Source organism: Heteronotia binoei, chromosome 15 (genome assembly GCF_032191835.1).
Source record: "Heteronotia binoei isolate CCM8104 ecotype False Entrance Well chromosome 15, APGP_CSIRO_Hbin_v1, whole genome shotgun sequence".
In the NCBI taxonomy this organism is placed as follows: domain Eukaryota; kingdom Metazoa; phylum Chordata; class Lepidosauria; order Squamata; family Gekkonidae; genus Heteronotia; species Heteronotia binoei.
Window position 1 is genome coordinate 30,884,866 of NC_083237.1, and position 23,224 is coordinate 30,908,089.

Sequence of the window (23,224 nt, forward strand, 5' to 3'; positions counted from 1 at the left end):
GAGGAAGGTGGTCCCAAAGGACATGTGTTCTAGGAGAGACAGCAAGTATGATGGTTCCAGGGAGTCAAAGGCTTTCTCGATATCGAGAGAAAGTAGAACTGCTGCAGACTTGGAGGATTCACATAAGGAGATTATGTGTAGAGTTTTATGAATATTGTCAGTGATTTCCCATCCAGGCATAAAGCCAGCTTGGTCCGGATGGATGTAGCTTGCAATTAGAGTATTAATGCATTTGGCAAGTGTTGCAGTAAAAATTTTGTAATCTAGATTTAACAGTGAAATGAGATGGAAGGAAGCTGGATTTGTGAGATTTTTATCAGCTTTGGGCAGCACAATGATTGAGGCTTCATTCCATGTAGAAGGTAGAGAACCTGTTTGGAGTACTTCATTGTAGATGTCAGTTAAGGGTTGGACAAGGAGGTGAGCATATTTCTTGTAGAATTCCAACAAATAGCCATCTGTGCCTGGGGACTTATTTGTCTTTTTTTTAAAACAAATTTTATTAATCTGCAACATATTGTTACTATATTCTAAAAGAAAATTAAAGACATTACATTATGAGAACAATACATCGCACTTTTCACCCCTCCTCCTCTCCCCCGCTTTTCTTGACCCCTGCCGGTGTTTCTTAAAATTATATTAAAAAAAATACAAGGTAATTTTATCAAAACAAGAATCTTCATTTTAAAATAAAGTCTGTAAATCCATCTTTACTTTTTCTCCTTAGACCTTTAATTCTGGAAAGTTCTTTTTTTAAAAAAATATAGTCCATTATACCAACACAGTTCAACTATTATCAAAAATCACTAAATATCCCTTTACCTTCCAATGTTTTTAACATATTTTTGAAATTTCTCCCATTCCTTTCTAAATTTCTCCATATCATAGTCTTTTAAAATTCTTGTAAGTTTATCCATTTCACTCCAAGAAATAGTTTTTAAAATCCAATCCCATTTTTCTGGTATTTTAACTGCGCATATAATGTCCTTGCTGCTGAAAGCAGATACCACACCAACGTTCTATCTTGTTTCGGAAAACTTTCCATTTGTAATCCCAACAAAAAAGAGTCTAGAGACCTCTTAATGTCATAGCCTAAAATTTTTGACATTTCTTGCTGGATCAGTTGCCAAAATTGCTTTGCCTTTTCACAAGTCCACCACATATGGTAGAAAGATCCTTCATGTTTTTTACATTTCCAACACCTATCTGACACCTGATTGTTCATTTTTGCCAGTTTTTTAGGTGTCATATACCATCTATATAGCATTTTGAAACAATTTTCTTTAATATTATAATATGTCGATATTTTAATAGAGTTCTTCCACAAGTACTCCCATGATTCCATTTGTATTTCTTTGTTAAAATTAATTGCCCGTTTAATTATTTGAGATTTAACTACTTCATCTTCTGTAGACCACTTCAACAATAATTTATAAATTCTTGAAATCAATTTTTCATTGTCTCCCAACAGCATTTTTTCCAATTCTGTTTGATCTTGTCTAATACCTTCGCTTTTAATATCCTGTTCCACTAAACTCTTAATTTGTTACAGTTGAAACCAATTATATTTATACTGTAATTCTTCAATTGATTTGAGTTCCACCTTTCCTCCCTGTATCACAATGATTGAGGCTTCATTCCATGTAAAAGGTAGAGAACCTGTTTGGATTACTTTATTGTAGACTTCAGTTAAGGGTTGGACGAGGTGAGCATATTTCTTGTAGAATTCGGACAAATAGCCATCTGTGCCTGGGGACTTATTTGTTGAGGTTTTTAATAGTGTTCAAAATCTCGGAAGGTGCAAAAGGCCAATCTAAGAATGAGCAATGATCATCAGATAAACACTTGATCTGGGGATACTGAGATAGAAAGTCATAAATTAGAGAAGGTGAGGGATTCCGAGATGAATATAATTTTTTATAGTAGTCCAAGAATATTTTAACAATGTCTGAAGTCTTATTGCAGAGCTGACCATTATTATGAGAAGCGTGGATGAACCGAGATGCAAACTTATCTTTGACCCACCAAGAAAGTAGCTTCAATGAGTGAGGAGAATTAAACCAATGCTTCTGCTTTATGTATAGAAGATTTTTCTGGATTTGGGAACTTGCCAGTGACTTCAAGATTTTCCTTTCCATGGTTAGTTTTTATAATTTTTTTTGCCACCACGCTCTTTGTGGAGGGCCTCCAACTGTTGAATTCTGGATAGTCCTTCAAGTTTGAGAGCCTCTCGACGTTCCTTCAGGGACGAAGATAAGGAAATCAATTTGTTGTGAGCAGTCATCATTCAGTAGTAAAGATTTGTTGAGAGACCAACACCTGGGTGGTAGTGGAGAGCAATCAGAATCTATGGAACAGCAAACCCAGGCATGGTCTGACCAAACAATAGGGCCAATATCAGATTTTGTGACTTTATTCAAGAGAGTGTCAGATAGTAGGCTGTAATCAATTCTGGTGTGGACATCAAATTGTGAGGAATAGTAAGTGTAGTTCTTTTCAGTGCCATATTGAAGGCGCCAGACATCTGATAGATGAAATCTTCTGAAGAGTTCACACAGTTTGGCTGGACGGTTACAATGACGAGAATGCTGAAAATGATGTGAGCGATCAAGAGCATAGTCATTGATGAGGTTAAAGTCTCCTCTGATAAGAAGTTCACCATCTTGAAAATCATGTAGAGCACCAAAGGTCTCTTCCAAGAAAGCCAGCTGATCATTGTTCGGCGCATGTATCGAAACCTGTAAGTCATCCAAGATACCCTTAATAAAGATGAAACGACCACGAGGATCTCATTGTGTGGCCTAAAGTTGAAATCTCACTCTTTTGGAAATCAAAATAGAGACACCTTGAGAGTTGGAGCTCCCTGGGGCATGATATTGAGTTTGAATCCATGAGGCTTTCAATGAAGTATCAGACGGATGTTCGAGGTGGGTTTCCTGAAGCAAAATAATGTCAGAATGTAGCTTGGAAAGATTATTCAAAATTCTTTTGCGTTTGACAGGATTATGCAGACCTCTGACATTTAGCAATGTGACATTCCAGGTGTAACTCATGATGTGTTGAAAGACAGAAATGAAGAATAAGAGGGATAGATAGGGCTAGAAAAAAGAGAGAGAGAGAGAGAAAGCTGGTCAGAAGAAAGAGAATACACAAATAGTGAAGATGACACAGGAGTGGAACACCAAGACAAGGGGGGGGGGAACCCTAAAGGCTAAAGAGAGAGAGAGGTAAAAAGAAAATCAAGTAGATGGGAAGCAATAAATAACCTCAAATGAGTTAATCTAGATCATATACCCAAAATTTATCAGGAACCACAACAAAGGAAATGGATTTTAAACATCAGAAGAAGACAATCAATAATAACCTGTATTCAGTTGATTGAACCCCCAGCCCCCGTAAAAAAAACAATTAAAACTATAAGAAAATTATTCCATTGAAAACAATCAAGTTATGAAGAATTAATTATTGTCATTCAGAGTAGCAAAATGTTCTAAAATAATGATGTAGCTATGGTCACATAAACAAATCAATTGATTAGGCTAAAAACACACACACTAACAAGGTTTAAAGTGTTCGTAGAATACCAGTGCAAATGAGGAATTTAAGTTTTTAGATCTCCAATAAGAACAAGTAAAATACAAGTTAAAAGCTATAATGCAATGCTAATTTATAGTAAAAAATATTTGTTAACTGTACAGTAGCAATATGCAAACAGGTCTGGAAAGTAGGATCACAATGCTATATTCACAATTCAAGATTAAGCTAACTGTATAAACAAGTACTATATGGCAATGTAAGCAGATATTTACACTATGAAGTATGCAAAGCTCTAGATAATTTCAGCACAAAATAGTCTCACGTAATTGTTGGGGTTTAGATATACTATTAACAGAGTAACATGGAGAGAACCACGAATAACAGCCAGGCACACGGTTTAGCTTAAGAAACAAAGTAGTTACTTTACTAATGAAGAAAAGGTATGACTGGGATTTCTAGAAAACAAAGAAGGATTCATTATTCTATCTAGCTTCTAGTCTACATCTTGAGTCTCTCGAGTCTTAACTTCAACTGCATGGAGATCTAAGGGCTTTACACGGGGGGCATGGCATGCTCAGCTGAGAGGAAGACGTGTTTTGTTTGAGCTCCCGGTATAATGCTAAAGGGAATTAAGTATTCCTTCTTCTGGTGATAAAAATAACAAAGCCTTGAAGACTTTAATATAAGCTGGTGATAGTTGTGAAGTGGGAGTCTGGAAGTTGGCTAGAGGCTAAAGTTAAAACTAATTGGTGCTGAGAGAAACGGCAATGGCGACCTCGGACTCAGAAGTTGAAAGTGAAGATAAGGTAATGAAACCGAAAGACTTTCAATTAGAAGTTAAGAAAGCAGTGGAAGCTGCCAAACATAGCATTATTAAAGCAGTAACAAAGACAGTGGATGAAAAAATAACTAATTTAGCTGAGGCCGTTGAAGCTATGGCAGAGACTGTGACTAGTGCATGGGAAATGGCGCAGCTAAATGAGAAGAAAATTAACTTGTTGCAAAAACAGTCCAGACAGTTGAAAAAGCAAAATAAATACTTTAAAGATAAACTGATGGACTTGGAAAATCGGGCCAGAAGGTCAAATTTGCGGTTGAAAAATATTCCAGAAACGGAGGACATGGATAATGTGATTAAATGGATGGCTGAAATGCTCCCAGACTTAGGAATTTCAAGGGAAGATTTGGACCGTATTCATCGAGTTGGGAAGCAGACAGCTGAGTGGAGGTGGCCGAGAGATGTGGTAATGAGCTTTGGAAAATATACATTAAAGGAGCAGGTGCTTAAAGGCATGAAGGCCTTGGATAGGCAAGATAAGTTACTGTATAATGATAAAAAAGTGTTGGTTTTTGAAGATTTATCACAGGAAACAATTAACAGGAAGAAAAAGTTAAGAGTGTTTACCAAGGTGCTGCAGGATAAAGGAATGAAATACAGCTGGAGAATGGCACCCTTTGCTCTGAAAATGGTGCATGAAGGAGTAGAGCTGTTTGCAGAAGATCAGAAGCAGATGGAGGAGCTATTTAAACGTGTGGGACTGCAGCTGCCTAAGGATTACAAGCATTTCCCTGACTGGGACTCAGAAGGGGAAAATAGTTTGGAAGAGGAAATGGGGAACACTCAGAAACAGAAGAAGAAAAAAAAGGAGGAAAAAAAGACTTGGGACTTCAGGGAAAGGACTAAGACTAAGAAATGATTAAGGGAAGATGGATTAAGGAAGAAGGAAAGAAGATAGAAGGACCGGAATAGCTCAGCATGAACAGTTTTTTTGGTGTTTTTTTATTGTTGCTGTTGCTCTTTTTGAGTTTACAGTGTGGGAGAGATGTCTTTTTTCTCCCCCTCCCCCATATGGATGTCAGTGGTAGCTGGATGTCTGATGTGTTTAGTGGTAGGATTGGGAAGAAGATGTGTAGATGGTGGCTGATTGGGATGATGTTGGTATGTTTGGATGGTGTGATTGGGGTATGGATGGATGATTGGGATCTAAGGGGTGAATGGGTGGATTATGAATGGAGTAAGAAGGTGAGTGAATGCATATTGGGTAGAATTCTTTATACAAGAGATATGCCACGAGCATTGGCATACTGCATTTTTCTTGGATGGGTAGAATTGGTAATGGAGGGTAGGTGGAGGGTAGATAAGCAACATCAGGTGGGGTTGGTTAAGGGTGGTTGGGGTTTAGAATTCCAGGCTGGTAGAGAACAGAAGAGATATGGGGAAGAGCTATGGTTAGGTATAATATGATAAAAAATGTTAATGTTATATGTACAACTCTTAATGTTAGAGGGCTAGGAAATCCAGTGAAACGGGCAAGAGTTGGGAGATATATTCAAGAGTTAAAAGCAGATGTGCTGTTCTTGCAGGAGGTATATAATGGGGGGGGGAAAGAGAGATGAATTTCCCTGGATTTGGGAAAGGTAAGAAATTTATTGCTCCAGGCTCCTCAAAGAGCAGAGGGGTGGGAATAGTATTTAATTCTAAAATAGATTTTGTTGCAGATAAAGTAATGAGAGATAAGGGTGGAAGGTTTATTTTTGTACAGGGTCATTTGGAGGGTGAGCCGGTGGCTTTAGCTTCTTTGTACCTCCCTAATGTGCATCAGTTGAATGTATTATATAGATTTTTGCAGAAGTTTGAAAAATTTTCACCCTATACTAAAATAATAGGGGGGGATTTTAATATTAACTTGCAGGGGAAAGGCAATGTTAAAAAAAGAAAGGCAGAGAAATTTAAAAGAGTGTGCGGGAAATTTGGTCTGCTAGAATTATGGATGGAAATGTTTCCTAATGATGATGTGTATTCTTTTTACTCTGCCGTGCATGGAACTTACTCAAGATTGGATGGAATCTTAGTCTCTCAAGAAATGAGGAATTGGATAAAAGATATGGAGATTGGGATGATTAAGATTACTGATCATGCCCCTGTTTCAGCCTTTTTGCAAATAGGTCATTGTAATAGATCTTATAATTGGAAGTTTAATCCATGGTTAGTGGCAGATGAAGAAAGTAAGTGTAATATTAAAAATGCAATGGAAAGATATTTTGAGGAGAATAGGAAATCAGATACTTCATTAACAATAATATGGGAAGCAATGAAAGCCACTATTAGAGGTGTGTGTATACAGAATTTGGTGAGATTGAAGAAAGGTAAAGATAGGAAAATTAAAGAAGTAGAAGAAGAAGTTAGAGTATTGGAGGAGAAATTTAGGAAATCTAAGAAGAAGGAGGATAAAGAACAAGTAGTTAGGAAAAGGGAAGCGTTGAATGTATTGGATGTTAATAGGACTACGTTAAAATTATGGTATAACAGACAGAAGTATTATGAGTTTGAAGGGAAAGGAGGAAGAATTTTAGCAAATAAAATTAAGAATTTTCAGGTTAGGAAAAATATTAAGGCAATCAGGAACGATATAAGGTTTTTGGAAACTGAATCTAAAATGATACTGGAGAATTTTATAGAATTCTATAATAAATTGTATGCAAACAAAGGGATTAAAAAGGAAGATATAGAAAAATTCTGTGAGGGGTTGGAATTTTTAGAATTAAGTGAAGATAGTAGGAAAGAATTAGATAAGGATATAACAGAAGAAGTAGTTAAGATGGCTATAGATTCTATGAATATGCAATCTGCACCTGGACTGGATGGTTTTAATGCAGTATTTTATAAGCATTTTAAGGATATATTGGTGCCTCATGTGACTGAATTGTTTCAAGGAATTTTGGATGGATCTCCTACACTACCTACATGGTTGGAGTCGAGATTGGTGTTAATTCCGAAACCTGGGAAAGATCAGACTTTAAGGGATTCATATAGGCCAATTTCAATCACCAATATGGACTATCGAATATTTGCAAAGGTTATGGCAATGAGACTTAAAAAATGTATAGCACAATTGATAGGGAAAGAGCAATTTGGGTTTATGCCTCAAAAGTATTTAGTAGAGGCAGTTAGGAAGGTGATGGGTATGGTTTATTTAGCTAAAAATAAGGATTTGCCGCTTACGCTTTTGGCGTTGGATATTTATAAGGCCTTTGATTCTGTGGATTGGACATACATGAAGAATATATTTCAAAAGTATAGGATTGGGGAGAAATTTCAAAATATGATTGAGGCAATATATTCTAAATCTAAGGCGTTGATAGGAGTTGGTGGTTCAGTAGAGGGATATGTTCAGGTATTGAGTGGTACGAAGCAGGGATGCCCTTTATCCCCTATGTTATTTATTTTAGCATTGGAACCGTTAGTGAATAAATTAAAAAAGGATAAAAGAATTATAGGCTTTGAAGTTCCAGGGAAAGGGAAAATAGATGGGAATCTCTTAACAATGTATGCAGATGACATGATGGTGACAATTAAGGACGTGGAGCCCGCAGTGGCACCTTTAAAAAAGATACTACAGGAATTTGAGGAAGTGTCAGGGTTAAAAGTGAATTTTTCAAAATCTTCGATGATGTGTGTTAATGTAAAAGCAGGGTTACAATTAGCAGCTTCAAAAATTTTGGGTATTCCCATAGCAAATAAAATGGTGAAATATTTAGGGGTTAATATTCCTAGGAATATTAAAAAAATATTTGAGTATAATTATAAAAGAATCTGGAGTGGAATTCAAGTTAAAATGAGAGACTGGAGGAAGAGGAAGGAGTCAATTAGTACAAGGAATGCCATGGTTAAAATGTTTCTAGTTCCTAGGTTGACTTATTTATTTTATGTATTGCCTTGGCATATACCAGAATACGTACTGAAGAGATGGCAAGGAGATATAGATAGATTTGTTTTTGCATCAAAGAAACCAAGGACAGCCAATAGGTATAGATATTATGGTATTAAAGATGGGGGATTCCCAATATAATTTACTATTATGATGCATATCAATTAAGGCACTTAATGATTTGGTTGGAGGGAGAGTTAGGAGAAGAGCTGAACGGGATAGAAAAGGAAAATTTAGAGGTAGTAGGAGGAAAGGAAAGTTTATTTGATAGAACGAAAAGGAGGAAGAAGATAGGTGATAAATTATCAACCTTTATGGGGCCCAGTAGGGTATGGGAGAAGTGGAAAAAAGAACTCGCTCCGGAGATATCATCTATTACTAAAATGTGGTACTATGATAAATTTGCTCCATTAAGGGGATCAATGTCAAAGGAAGTAGGAGATAAACTGAAGAGGATTACGATTCGAGAATTGAAAGAGGTTTGGGGTACTGATGGGGTGAAGAAAGAGGAGTATAATATTTTGAATAATATTAATTGGTTGTTAAAAAGCCAAATCTCCTCATTGCTGAAGGAGGAAGAACTTAAAAATATTGGTAAAAGAATTAATACTCCCTTTGAAAAATTGGTGAAAGAGTATAGAGAAGATAAGTCAAAAATAGTTTCAAAATTGTATAAGATTTTATTAGGTACAGGGAAATCCCCGAGAGAATTTTTGAAGGAACATTGGGAAACAGATATTGGAGATAAAATTTTAGATGAAGATTGGGAGAGGATGTTTAGATTACCTCCCTTTGTTACAACATCTAGGTTAGTCCAGGAGCAGGGATTGAAGATGATACAGAAATGGTATTATACACCCATTAAGATGTATTATATTTCTAAATCAGGGAGTAAAAATTGTTGGAGGAAATGTGGAGAAATTGGAACTTTCAGTCACATGTGGTGGGATTGTCCCTTAGTGAAAAAATTCTGGTTGCAGGTTGGCATAGAGATGACAAAGATTATGGGATGGAAAATGTATATCTAAAGCAATGGCAATTATTAATTTGGATGGTGTGGGATTAAGATCAAAAGAGGATAATAAATGGATTAATTTGATGTTAGTAGCAGCAAGACAAGTGATAGCAAGGAATTGGAAAGAAGCTGAGGAACTGACAATTAATCACTGGAGGGATAAAATGAATAATATAATTATTTTGGAGTATTTAACGATGAAGATACGAAGAATGAACGGATTAAAGGTTAGGGAACAGGAGGAGGGGTGGTTTAGGAAGATGGTGAGATATTTGGAAAAGTTTAAACAATTTAAGACGACTGGTTGGTTAATAAGATAATGAATGGATAAGATGTTTAAATAGAGTGATGGAGTTGTATTTGGATGGAATGTTAATAGTTATAAATTTATGGAATATTATAATGTATCTATGGCCTGGGACTCTCACAGAGGTGGAGTGGTGATGGAATATATAACAATAAAATATTATAAAAATTAAAAAAAAAATAAGGGCTTTACACAAAGGGCAATAAAACTGACCAAATGGTTTCCCTCAGACCACCACCCAAATATATGGATTAGCCTATTAGGGCTCTCCCTCAATGGTCACTATGCATATTGACACCTAGCCTTGGCGGGAAGTATGTGCAAACATCCTCATTGGCTCTACCTACTCACTGGCTAAACATCAGCATGCATATATAAACACTTAATTAACTCATGACAACAGGAAGTGAAATTGCATCAGAAACCCAACAGTAATCCCAGGGAAAATTAAAACAATTCCCCCAGCAATTACAGGAATAAAATCCTTTATAGGAGACTATTGGTGACTCAGAGGCAACTTTAGAAACTCTCCTCCCCCCCCTTTCCCTGAACCTTGATGCTAAAAGTTCTCAGAACAATATATGGTAACCAACAGAATAAAAATCACACATAGAAGCTAACTAGGCAGAATTATACTGGGCATAATAGCAGAGCTTCGAGGTTAGGCTGTAAAGCTATAATGCTGTCAGACGGCAGATTTATTCCTCAGTAGAGGAGGAAGCTGTTATTTCTGGTTGGTCTTGGGGGCATCTGGAGGCATCTTGATATGAAGGGATATAAGTAAAGACAAGTCCGAGGCCAAATCATCCACCTGGTAAAATTTGTCTTTAAAAGAAATCTGGAGCCATGTAAGATTTTTCCATTTGTAGTGAATGTGAGCCTGCTGCAAAGCTTCAAGGATGGGTTTAAGTATTTGGCATCTGCTAAGAACTTCAGGGGGCAGGTCTTGGTAAACAGAGATCAGATCTCCTTTGTACTTAAGTGGCCATTTGCTCGGGCAGCATCAAAGACTCTTTCTTTCACCTGACCATCAGGGATGACAGCAATAATGTCTCTCGGTCCCGGTGTGCTGGGTTGTTAAACTGCCCTAATCAGTAAGCGTTAGTAATGATTGGGAACAATTCATCAGAAAGATTTCGTTCATGCTTCAGCCAGTCAGACATAAATAGTAAGATGTCAGAGTTTAAAGTACTCTGTTCACCTCAAAAAGGATATTATAGCATTGGAGAAAGTCCAGAGAAGGGCAACTAGAATGATTAAAGGGCTGGAGCACTTTCCCTGTGAAGAAAGGTTGAAACGCTTGGGACTCTTTAGCTTGGAGAAACGTCAACTGCGGGGTGACATGATAGAGGTTTACAAGATAATGCATGGGATGGAGAAAATAGAGAAAGAAGTACTTTTCTCCCTTTCTCACAATACAAGAACTCATGGGCATTCGATGAAATTGCTGAGCAGACAGGTTAAAACGGATAAAAGGAAGTACTTCTTCACCCAAAGGGTGATTAACATGTAGAATTCACTGCCACAGGAGGTGGTGGCGGCCACAAGTATAGTCACCTTCAAGAGGGGTTTAGATAAAAATATGGAGCACAGGTCCATCAGTGGCTATTAGCCACAGTGTGTGTGTATATATAAATTTTTTTGCCACTGTGTGACACAGAGTGTTGGACTGGATGGGCCGTTGGCCTGATCCAACATGGCTTCTCTTATGTTCTTATGTTCATTAAAGCCAAAATTTAACGTTATTTTGGTGCACTGCGGATTCTAGTGTTAATACAGAAGAAGATATTGGATTTATATCCCGCCCTCCACTCCGAAGAGTCTCAGAGCGGCTCACAATCTCTTTTACCTTCCTCCCCCACAACAAACACCCTGTGAGGTGGGTGGGGCTGGAGAGGGCTCTCACAGCAGCTGCCCTTTCAAGGACAACCTCTGTGATAACTATGGCTGACCCAAGGCCATTCCAGCAGGTGCAAGTGGAGGAGTAGGGAATCAAACCCGGTTCCCCCAGATAAGAGTCCGCACACTTAACCACTACACCAAACTGGCTCTCCATACAGGATCCCAGAGGGCGCCATTTTCTGCCTGTAAAGTATTGACATCTTCTTTTAAGGCAAACCCAAGATCCTTCGCTTCCTCAGCTATCTGATGCACTGTGTTAAGTGCCTGTTTAAATTCGGAAAATTGATCAGAGGTTTTATCAGAGCGGCCATGGTGTCTTTTAGACGAAGCTCCATTGAGGCCAGAAAAGAAGCCAGCTCTGGATCAGGAGAAGGTGGGAACATCAGGCCTGCGGCCCCTTCTTCGGTTGCCATGTTATTGTCATCTGAGGGATCTGGCTCTGAGGTTTTTTCTGTGGGTTGTTTAGGGAAGGAAGCAGAAATAGCCTTACCACTGGAAGATGCTTTCTCAGTGCAATTTTTGCCCATAATCTGATAGTCATAGTTCTGATTTAGAATGCAGGAAAAAAGGTTCAGAAAGACCTGGGGAAGAGAGCTATTTTATTAAGTGGCCATCTTCTTTGGAGCCAAAGCCACGCCCCAAGAGCATGCAATTTTACAGGAAGAGTGTGTGGAATAGATAACAGAAGAATAACGTCAAGCAAAAAATTAATAAGTTTTGCTGGGTCCATGTAACCTAAAATCAAGTTAGTAGCAATGGCTGAAAACAACAGACAACTAGAGCAGTGGGAGAATTAATTTTATTTCACTGTTAGACTTGTGTGTGCTTCACATACATTTCAAAGGGGGATCTGAAAAAAATATTCTCAACAAAACTGAACAAAATGCTTTCAAATCCAATTGTCTGCTTTTGTTTTCTGTACCATGCCTGCTGCAGCCCTCTTTTTCCTGCTCCAGTAATGGGCAAACAGATGCTCTCAGGAAACCTACATGTAAGGCATCAAGTCAACAGTCCTCCTACACTCCTTTTTATCCAGCAATTGGCATTCAGGGGTACACTGCCTCTGAACATGGAGGTTCCATGTTAGGCACCACAGCTATCAACTGTTGAGCTATCCATCTTTCATACATTTATTAAATCCTCCTTTGCAGTCATCTTAGCCTGTGCCCATTACCACATCTCATGGTGATAAATGTGGCTTGTTAATTAGACACTACAGGAAATTCCTTTTTTGTATCTCTCCTGAACCTACTACCAATCATATTATACACAGAATAAATTAATACAAATATAAGGTGCGTATATTCTATGTATCAACTCAAAGCTCTACCCATGGAAACCAACTATTTCCTAAATACCACATATGCTTACAACACTGCTTGCAGAGTGGGAAAAGGTTTCCAGCTGCTTCCCATCCTGCAATCCGTCAAGGCAGGGAGACAGTCCAAAATTCAGTAAGCCCTTACTCTACACCTCCCAACATCTAATTTTAGTGTTTCTGCACTACTCCCCTTTACTGGGTCCCACAAGACCACTAGGCTCTGAAAGAAGACAGCCTTTCAAGTCAAGAGACTAGTAGTGCCTCCATCACCATCTCACCTTGTACACTTCACCAAATGATCCCCGTCCCAGACGGCTCAGCTGTTGAAAGCACTGCCTGAAAAACAGCTCCTTCTTGGAAGCATCATAGGAACGACTGTGCAGAGATGGTGGCTGCCTCTGAGCTCCATCAAAGGACACACTGCGTGGGTGGGGCTGGGTCCATGTCTGAAGCCGGCGGTCAGAAAAAACTCGGCTCACGGTTAGCGTGCTCTTGTGGCGTGGCCGTGGAGGGAGGGTGTAACTATGTGACCGATGGGCCTTCTTGGTTGAAAAGTTGCATTCAGCTTCATGGAAGAAAGCAGGCACTGGCAAGGGAGTATGATTCAACTGGGACTCTGCCCCTGCACTATCCAGAGCAACCGGCATGCTGGGTTCCACCACAGGGAGGTGCTGCAAGGAAATAATGGAATGTTATTCACTGAGGGTTTATAATAACAAGAAAGGATCTGACTGTAGCAGGCATAAATACTCAGAAAATAAAGCTAGGCACCTTACAAAACTGGCCACTGTATTAGAATGATTATGGAAGTTGAATCCCAAACATGAAAAGAACTGGGCCCATACAATCTCCAGAAACCCACCACTCTGCTTTTTACACTGGAAGCTACAGTTGTCTCTGGCCTGCATACCTCATCCAAAACTAAAACTAGGAGTCTCAAAACTGGTCACCAGCTTCAGGAAGTTGCAGTGCCAAACCTGAAGGGAACCAGGACACTCTTAACAAGTTATCTTCAGAAGCCACCTGCAATGCTATTTCCAACTAGGCACTTCTCCTGCTGCTCCAGTCCCATACTTCACTGTGCTCACAATATTTAACAACTGTCTGAATACCAAATAAGCAGTTCTGCCACCTGACAAAAGACCTGAAACAATACCTCATGAAGCAATAGCTAGAGTGCTCATTCCTTTTTTGAGAACTGTAGCCAATATTAGATTTAAAACATCATACCCCATCTTGCTCCACAACAGGGACCCAGAGCAGTTTATGTTGTTCTCCTCTCCTTAATTTAACCTTCACAACAACTCTGTGAGGTAGGTCTTTCTGAGAACATGAGTGGCCAAAAGTTACCCAGTTATATTCTGTGAAAAAGGTGGGATATGAATCTGCATCTCTTAGAACCTAGTACACAATAACTTTATTACTAGACCTGTCTACACAGAGAACAGTTGTCATGCTGGACTAACAAGAGCTCTTAAAGTTCAATTGCCATTGCAAAAGGAAAGAGGGGGGGAGAAGTATAAAATCCAAGTATAAAATCAGAAGTATTTTCAGGCTGGCGCCTTCAAGAGGATGGTATAAGAGCCCATTAAAGTACTAGGAACAGAAATAGAATCCTCATGGAAGTTTTGTGGAGTGATAACAAATACCTCTAGGCAAGAGGTCTGTGTAAAAGGATTGCCCTACAAGTTAAACTCAATATTTTGGAGGGGCGGAGCGTCGCGAGGTAATGGCGGACGCAAAATAAGAAAGCTCCGACAACCTCCTTCCCCAATTCACTAGTAGAACGCATATCACAGACTCCAATGTCATCTAAATCAAAGGGGAAAACTGCGCGACAAAAACAGAAGCAGATTTCAGCGAAAAAAGCCGCGGTTCCAGCCTACTTTTCACCAGAGAATTTGACTAAGGTTGGTGGCCCGATCTCGTGTTCCCCGATCACCTACAACATGGCGCTTAGCCCTGCTTCCTCCCAGCCTAATCAGTCTATAACCCCCGCTACTCCCATTCATGAGGAGGATGGCCCGATCAGCCGTAGAGATCTTGATCTATTACCCCTGGACATTCATAAATATTTTAATGACTCTATAGCTGAGCACATTAGGCCCTTAAAAGAGCAGGTGAAGGAGATAACTGAAGACCTTGCCACCACTGCCAAAATAGCAGAGCAATCAGCGGAGTTGGGGCTGGCTCTTAAAGGGGAACTCACCTTTGTCAAATGAAATGAAAATAAACTGCAAGACAGAATATTAATTTTGGAAAAGAAATGGAGAGCTTTAAATTTGAAGCTGCGTGGTTTTGATGAAGGGGCTGAAGATAAAAGTGATTTGTTATTGTTTATTGCGGATTGGCTCCAAGAAAAATTTCTGTTTCAAGGCAATATGGTGAACAACATAGTTAGAGTGCAAAGGCTGAGTCCTTGAAAGTCAGTGCGGAGCAATTTCTCCAGAGATATTCTTGTGCAATTCTCCAATTCCAGAATTAAAGACCTGATTTTACAAAAAGCAAGACACAGAGATGATTTGTCGTACAATGGCAAACGGATTCTATTCCTGCTGGATTTATCTCCTGAAACGCTAGAGAAAAGGAAAAGTTTGAAGATTATAATGAACAAATTACACGCAAGCAACTTGAGATTCCAGTGGAGCCCAACTTTGGAAATTTTGCTCTATAAAAATGGCATTTTAATGGTAGTTAAAAATAACTACCTTTTGTATTATTTCTAGGATGTTTCTCTTTTTTGAACGGATTAATATTCTTTAAAAAGTTAATAGCAGGGTGCTCAAGGCTAATGTGCAAACCAATCAATTTCATTGTTGATCTTATTTTTAAAATGAATTTTTCAGGTATATCATCAAATCCAATTAATAATATTGATGTAATTTGTAAGTCAAGTAATTCTAGTTCTTGAATATATAAAGGTCTATATTAATTTTTTATATATTTTATAGTAGTTCAATTGCAGGTAATTGATCTTTCACTATTACTTGATGAAATGTATGTATAGTACCTCAAGTCTGGTACCAAAAATTACTGCATATTGTATGAGTTTTAGGATCTATCATTTTACCTTAAGGCTTCATAATCTAAGGAGGTCATGAATATGATTTTCAAGACGATTGTGCAAACCAATTAATTATACTGCTATTCTAATTTTTAAAGTTTATATTTTTTTAAAGGTGGTGTATCAAATCAAGTATTAATTAATTTTATACTACTTAGGTAATTGGCTACTTAAGAAGCTCTAGTCCTTGAGTATGTATAAATTTATTCCAATGTTTTCTGGGTTTTATTTATTTATTTATTTATTTATTTATTTATTTAAGATTTATATCCCGCCCTTCCCACAAGTGGCTCAGGGCGGCTTCCAATAGTAGATCCATCAAAATTACACATATAAAGGGATCCATATTTAAAACAGATAAAACAGATAAAACAGATAAAACCCTAGTTATTAATACACATAAATATTTCAGCTATATATAAAAGGAATCCAGCAAGTTACAGTAAAATTCTCAAGCTAAGTATAGGCTAGCCGGAAGAGGGTCGTCTTACAGGCCCTGCGGAACTGAACAAGGTCCCGCAGGGCCCTCACCTCTTCCGGCAGCTGATTCCACCATGTAGGGGCCATAACAGAGAAAGCCCTTTCTCTGGTGGACTTCAACCGGGCTTCCTTCGGCCCAGGGATAGTAAGGAGATTTTGTGTTCCCGACCTCAGTACTCTCTGGGGAACGTGCGGGGAAAGACGGTCCTTCAGGTAGACAGGTCCCAAGCCATATAGGGCTTTAAAGGTGATAACCAGCACCTTGTACCGGACTCGGTATATTACTGGAAGCCAGTGCAGGGTCCGAAGACCCGGCTGAATGTGTTCCCGCTTTGGGAGACCTAATAACAGCCGGGCCGCGGCATTCTGCACCAGCTGCAATTTCCGAGTTCGGGACAGGGGCAGCCCCATGTAGAGGGCATTACAGTAGTCTAACCTCGAGGTGACCGTAGCGTGGATCACTGTTGCTAGGTCGTCGCGCTCCAAAAAGGGGGCCAGCTGCCTTGCCCGCCTAAGATGAAAAAACGCGGACTTGGCAGCGGCTGCTATCTGAGCCTCCATCTTTAGGGAAGGCTCCAACAGCACCCCCAAGCTCCTGACCCTGTCCGCCGCTATCAGCGGCGCACCGTCAAAGGCTGGTAGGGGGATTCCCCCTTCCGGACCACGGCGACCCAAGCAAAGGACCTCTGTCTTCGCAGGATTAAGCTTCAGCCCGCTCAGTCTGAGCCATTCAGCCACGGCATATAGTGCCCGGTCTAGATTTTCCGGGACGCAGGTCGGCTGGCCATCCATCAATACCTTCGGGCAATCTGGGCAAGAGGTCGCATATAGATGTTAAATAACATCGGGGAGAGAACCGCCCCTTGAGGCACACCACAGTCAAGTGTGCACCTCCGGGACAGCTCCCCCCCAACTGCGACCCTTTGTCCCCGACCTTCAAGGAAAGAGGAAAGCCACTGTAAAGCCAACCCCTGAATCCCTGCGTCGGCGAGGCGACCCTTCAGTAGCCGATGGTCGACCGTGTCGAACGCCGCCGACAGGTCCAACAACATCAGCACCGCCGAGCCGCCCCGATCCAGATGCCGTTGAAGGTCATCCATTAGGGCGACCAGCACCGTCTCCGTCCCATGTCCCGGGCGAAAGCCGGACTGAAATGGGTCAAGGATGGAAGCATCCTCCAGGAAAGTCTGCAGCTGCTTCGCCACTGCCCTCTCGATAAGTTTGCCCAAAAAGGGCAAATTTGAGACCGGCCGGTAGTTTGCCAATTGGGCCGGATCTAAAGATGGTTTCTTTAAGAGGGGACGGACCACGGCCTCTTTGAGTGGCGTTGGAAAGTGCCCTTCCCTCAGGGATCTATTTATGATATCCCGTATAGGATATCTAAGGTCACCCTGGCAAGATTTAATAAGCCAGGAAGGGCATGGGTCCAATTTACAGGTAGTTGGGCGAGCCGCTAAGAGTATCCTGTCAACTTCCTCCAGGCTTATAGGAAATCAATTTTGGATATTTAAATTTTTATTAAAAAAGGGGGGAGAGGCAGGGGAGATTTAAGGCAGTAATAGCTCCTTGGGTGTTTAAGGTAGTGATACTATTGAAATTTGTGAAAGCTATGAATTAGCATTTGCTATTGTTGTATATACTTTCTTTTTACTATCTTCAAAAGGTCTTTATAACTACAGGCTGGTTGGTTTTATTGTTGATGTCTTGCTATGCATTGATCATTAACATGCTTAAATATTTGATGGAGTTTATTATTCAGCAGCAATATTGGGGAAGGAGGGGAGTTATGAATTTAATTTTTTGGTGGTTAAATTCTTGAGAAGAGTTTAGAAGTTTCAAGAAAGGGAAGCCTAAAGTTCTTAAACAATCCATTTTTGTGATGTACTTTAGAGATCTGGGATAAATACAGAACTTTTGTGGTCCAGCCCTCCACACCAGTAATGGTGTTTTTAGGTCAGTGTTAGTTTCCTCTAGGAATTCCCATGGGGAATTTCAGAATCTGGAAACAGCAAAAAATCCTAAGAATTTCTGATGTCAGTTCCAAAAGACAATTGCCTACTCGTAGCCAATTGGAAACCAAATATAAAATCAATAGGCCTTGGTATAAATACCACCAACTCTACGATGTACTGAATAAGGTACTCCCTGTTATGATGACTGTAAGTCAACTAAATGCTTTTGAAAAATTAATTCTTAAAGAAAACACAAGTATGAGAGGTGTAATTTCAAAATTATATAATTTATTAAATCAGAAAAATTGGTCGCAAGTTTCATCACAACAGAATGCTTGGAGTAAAGATTGCTCTATTGATTTATCTGTAGAACAGTGGTCCACGATTTGGATGTCTCCAATCTGCAGATCTAGATGCACAAACTTTAAATTACAGCAATATAAATTATTTTCTTGCTGGTATTTGACTCCTTTTTCTTTGGGTCATGCGCGACAAGGTTATGGTTTTCTTTGCTGGAAAGGATGTGGTGAAATTGGATCCTTTCTTCATTGTTGGTGGACCTGCCAGAAAGTTCAAACCTTTTGGAATACCTTGATAAATAAAATTGAAATCATTGTTAAGGAAACCATTCCGCGTACCCCAGAATCTATTCTACTTAATTATTGGCCGAATAATAATTATTCCAGATAAAAAAAGGAACTCATTTCATTGCTGATTTTGGCAGGAAAAACTCTTTTGGCAAAATTTTGGAAAGTCGCAAAGATCCCTTCAGTAACCCTGTGGTTCCAAAAGGTGTGGGACATTGTAATACAGGATAAAATCGCTTCTCAACTTATCCTTAGAGATAATCCCAAAGTAGGAGAAAATTTTGTTGAAAAATGGTTTATCTTTATTGATTTCGTAAATGCTAATTCGACAAAAAAGAACAGAATGCCAAAAAAGTATTTGAATTTTATTTTGTATTAATACATACGTGTCAGTGCTTATGAAGGACTTCAAGATCTGGCTGTGTGATTTGGAGTAGTAATAGGTCAAAAAAAATTCTTTTTTCTTTCTTCCTATTTTTGAATTCGGTTAATTTTAAGTTTTGGTCTATGTGTTATTGTAATGTTTCTACCTTTTGTATGGAGTTATTTGAAAATAAAATAAAAAATAAAGTATTTTAAATTTCTCCAGTCTGTAAACTGAATGCAAGTGTAACAATAATCAGTTTCAAATAGTCTGTCTTCTCATATATGAAACAAGCACAAGTTGTGCAGTGGAACTTAAAAAAAAATTGTGAAATCACCAAGGGGATTTTTATATGTAGTTTCCAATTCTGACTGCATAAATAAGTTTTAATCAGGCATGAATCACTTAAAATCCTCTGCTGCTGGGATCTTCATTTCATCTCTCTCTCTTTTTTTTACATAAAACCTTTAAGGCTTCTTCTGCAGCCATCATGACTCTACCCAGATACTAGAACTCCTGTCTTAAGAACAGCAATGCCCTGCAGTCTCCAGACACCAGCCACTTGGGAAACATCTGAGGTTAAGATGCATTTCATCCATCTGCTGCAATTGTCTTAGAGCCATCAATAGCAGTGATGGAGTTTCTAATGGCCTTTGTGATTCCTGAGAAGACACATGACATTCAAAGGAAACTGACAAGACTGGAATCAGATCTGCTGGAGGCACTCTAAACAAAAGCAAATGAAGCCCTCAGCAAAGTCACGGAAGAAAAGCAGCAACAGAAAACTACAATGGAATTTTCAAAGGAAATCAGAAATCAATGACTTGCATTAGTATCTTCTTACCCCACAACAGACAGCCTGTGAGGTGGGTGGGGCTGAGAGAGCTCTCACTGAAGCTGCCCTTTCAAGGACAACTCCTACGAGACTTACAGCTAATCCAAGGCCATTCCAGCAGCTGCAAGTCGAGGAGTGGGGAATCAAACCCAGTTCTCCCAGATAAGAGTTCATGCACTTAACCACTACACCAAACTGGCTCTCTTAGAACAACTCTATTAATCAGGTTAGGCTGGCACCATGCAATTGGCCAAACATCACCTAGAAAACGTCTACTGCAATGTATGTGTTCAAACTGGGTCTTCCAGATCCTAGTCTGCCACTCTGATTGCTACATCATGCTGCCTCTCCACAAGCTGTCCACTTGCAATCTGTTGTAAAGAATCAACAGCTTCCAGGTTGTTGTTTTTTTAATGGTACTGGTAGGATAATTGAGAACCCTAATTTATATTAACCATTGTGCAAAAAGACAGAAAGTTGATATTAATAATAATTTGCATTTGCGTGGGGGATAACTGCCACACCCACAATAACTCAGGGCAATTCCAGTTCCAACCTCAGAGCAAGAGAAAGGTTATGCTGTCTATATTTAGTGTTCACCTAACGCATTTATTTGCTGTCAAATCACAGCCAACATATGACAACCCCACAGGATTTCCAAGGCAAAAGATGTTCAGAGGTGCTTTGCAGCTACCTGTCACTGAGCAGCAACCCTGGGCCTCCCTGACCGTCTCCCATCTAAGTGTTAACTGGGGCTGATCCTGCTTGGCCTCTGGGTTCAGGCTAACCGGGGCATATTGATACGTAAACCAAATTCTAATACAGTTAATAGTTGCATATACAGATCCAGAAGATAAAACCCACAGACTTCAAAATAAAGATGTTATCCTAAACATAATAGCCAAGCCAAAAAAAAATTGTCCAGTAATATACATCAATTGCAGTCTAACCAGATTTACAAGTCTCTGGAATGTTACAGCTACTAGGATAATTTTCTCTTATGATAAAGGGCTTTTTAAAGTTTGTACCTTAATATTTCTTTCAATGCTGTATCTTTAGTATTTGACTCTTTGCAACTTTGAGGTTGTTGGGGGTTTTTTGGCTAAAAAAAAAATTACAATAACAAAGTTCCCTCTTCACATCCACCCAGAAAACATACAGGAAAGTTTAATTTCAATCCTTCGTTATGATTTGAAGTGCTGAGATGCAAACTGAAAGTCAATTTTTGGTTAAACGATTAGCATTAGAAATAAATTAAGCTATATCACTAAAGACCAGCAGAACTGTTGAGTACAGATAACGCTTTTCCAACTAGGCGTGGTGTGGCATAGAGAGGACTGGCGGCATTCCGATGAACAGCGGAGAAATGTAGCTGCTACACAGCCGCTGAACTCCCCCACCCCGCGACCCCGTTCTTTCCCAGAAAGTACCGGGGTTGGCACGAGAACAAACAAAGCCAATAGCCCCCCTCCCCATAAAGGAAAGGCCAAGTGGTACGCCTCACCTCTTTCTCTTTTCAGTGTCCTTTCAGCCGCTCACCGGATGTGGCTTGGTACGGAAGAAACACCTTGGTCTCCTTTTTTCCCTTCCCCTGAAGCGCGCGCAAACCCAATAAGCCTTAACTGCCGTTCTCGCGCCAAAATTCCAAACTGCCTCGCCCACTTCCTTCTTCAACGATGTACTCAGGGCATGCGCGCGCGCGTACACCCACATGCACGCAGAACAAGGAGAAAACGGGGTGTGCCGAAGGGGAACTAAACCCGCGCGCGCTCGGTGCAAAACCATTGTCATCGTCTCTTGGTCCTGCCCTTTCGTTTGCCCTCTGTTTTGTAGTTGTTGTTGTTGTAACTAATCCGTATCGTGCCTGAGAAGTGCGATATGAACACAACACCCCCCCCCCCCTCCCTTTGCTTTTCCTTCAGCCGCCTCTGATTTAATTTCAGGGTGTTTTTTGCGCTGTGGTTATAAACCCACAATGCAATGGGGCAACCAAAGTTAGGCTAACAATTCACTCCTCTGCCGTTCTTAAACCACGGGCAGCCTTTGTTGCTTTAACACAGGGACAGCATTTTTTACTCTCACCACAGACACAAATATAAGTCTGCATCACCTTCCTCCATTCAGAACTTCTGTGGATTATTATATGGAAACAAGGGATGCCAGCCTCCAGGTGGGACCTGGGGATCCCCTGGAATTATAGTTGTATCTCTAGACTACAGAGATCAGTTCTCCTGGAGAAAATAGATGCTCTGGAGGGTGGGCTCAGTGGCATACAGCACTGATGTTCTTATCTTCCACAGGCTCCACATCCAAATCTCCAGGAGTTTCCCAACCTGAAGCATGCAACCCTATGCCAGCCTCCCGCCTCCTGCCAGTGGCCATGGGGGATGTGGTGGCAACCCTTCCGTATTACAGATGGCTAAGGGCCATTAAAACATAAGTAATCTTTGTCCCTGAAAAAGCTTGCATGAGTTTTTGATGTCACACACAAAATTGAACTAATGTACTAATAAATCAATTATAAATGACACAAAATAGATACCTACAAAATAGATAGATCAGCGATCTTTTCTGTAGTATCAATATACAAACATTGAATAAATTGAATTGAATAAAATCTGCCCAGTCAGTAGCAAAATTCCAACTACAAAAGCAGATCAAAGAGTGCCGTATTAATTCATTACGTTTGGTACCACTTTGTTCAGAATACATCTTATTTTAAGGCTGAACGTTCCGATATATTAAAGACTCATTTTGAGCAAGAGGGGAAATCCTTTTATTATGTATGAAGGAAAGATGAATGATGTTTCATGAATATAAACAGAAGACGATGAATTGAAGCACTGATGATAAATTGAATGCTGTACAATAGCCACTGATGAAGATGGGAGTCAGGAATGCATTTGGCAGCTTTTATTGGACTCCGTTGACTTGTAAGGTGGAATACATTTTGGGCTCTTTCATCTGTTAATTATTACAGACTGATTATGGTGGAAATGGTCAAATTTTATTAACACGAGTATGGACATTGTTAACCGGTTTTGGGGCCAAGGGGGGGGGGGGCCTTGATCCTTAACAATCACTAGGCAGAGACTTCTTTGCTCAAAATCCGAAGGTTTATTTGTAAAAAGATAAGGTACATTTGCAAATG

At 39.7% G+C, this 23,224-nt stretch overlaps 1 protein-coding gene across 1 annotated transcript in view; it reads right to left on the bottom strand.

Moving 5' to 3' along the window:
- Positions 1–21,859, bottom strand: part of PKMYT1 (protein kinase, membrane associated tyrosine/threonine 1) — a 39,373-nt gene extending 17,514 nt beyond the window's left edge. The window contains exons 1-2 of the mRNA XM_060255345.1: positions 21,578–21,859; positions 13,070–13,462 (exon numbers count right to left, since the gene is read on the bottom strand). Of these exons, the coding sequence (XP_060111328.1) occupies positions 13,070–13,438 (369 nt within the window). The 5' untranslated portion in view covers positions 13,439–13,462; positions 21,578–21,859. The remainder of the gene's footprint in view (positions 1–13,069; positions 13,463–21,577) is intronic.
- Positions 21,860–23,224: the final 1,365 nt, after the last annotated feature.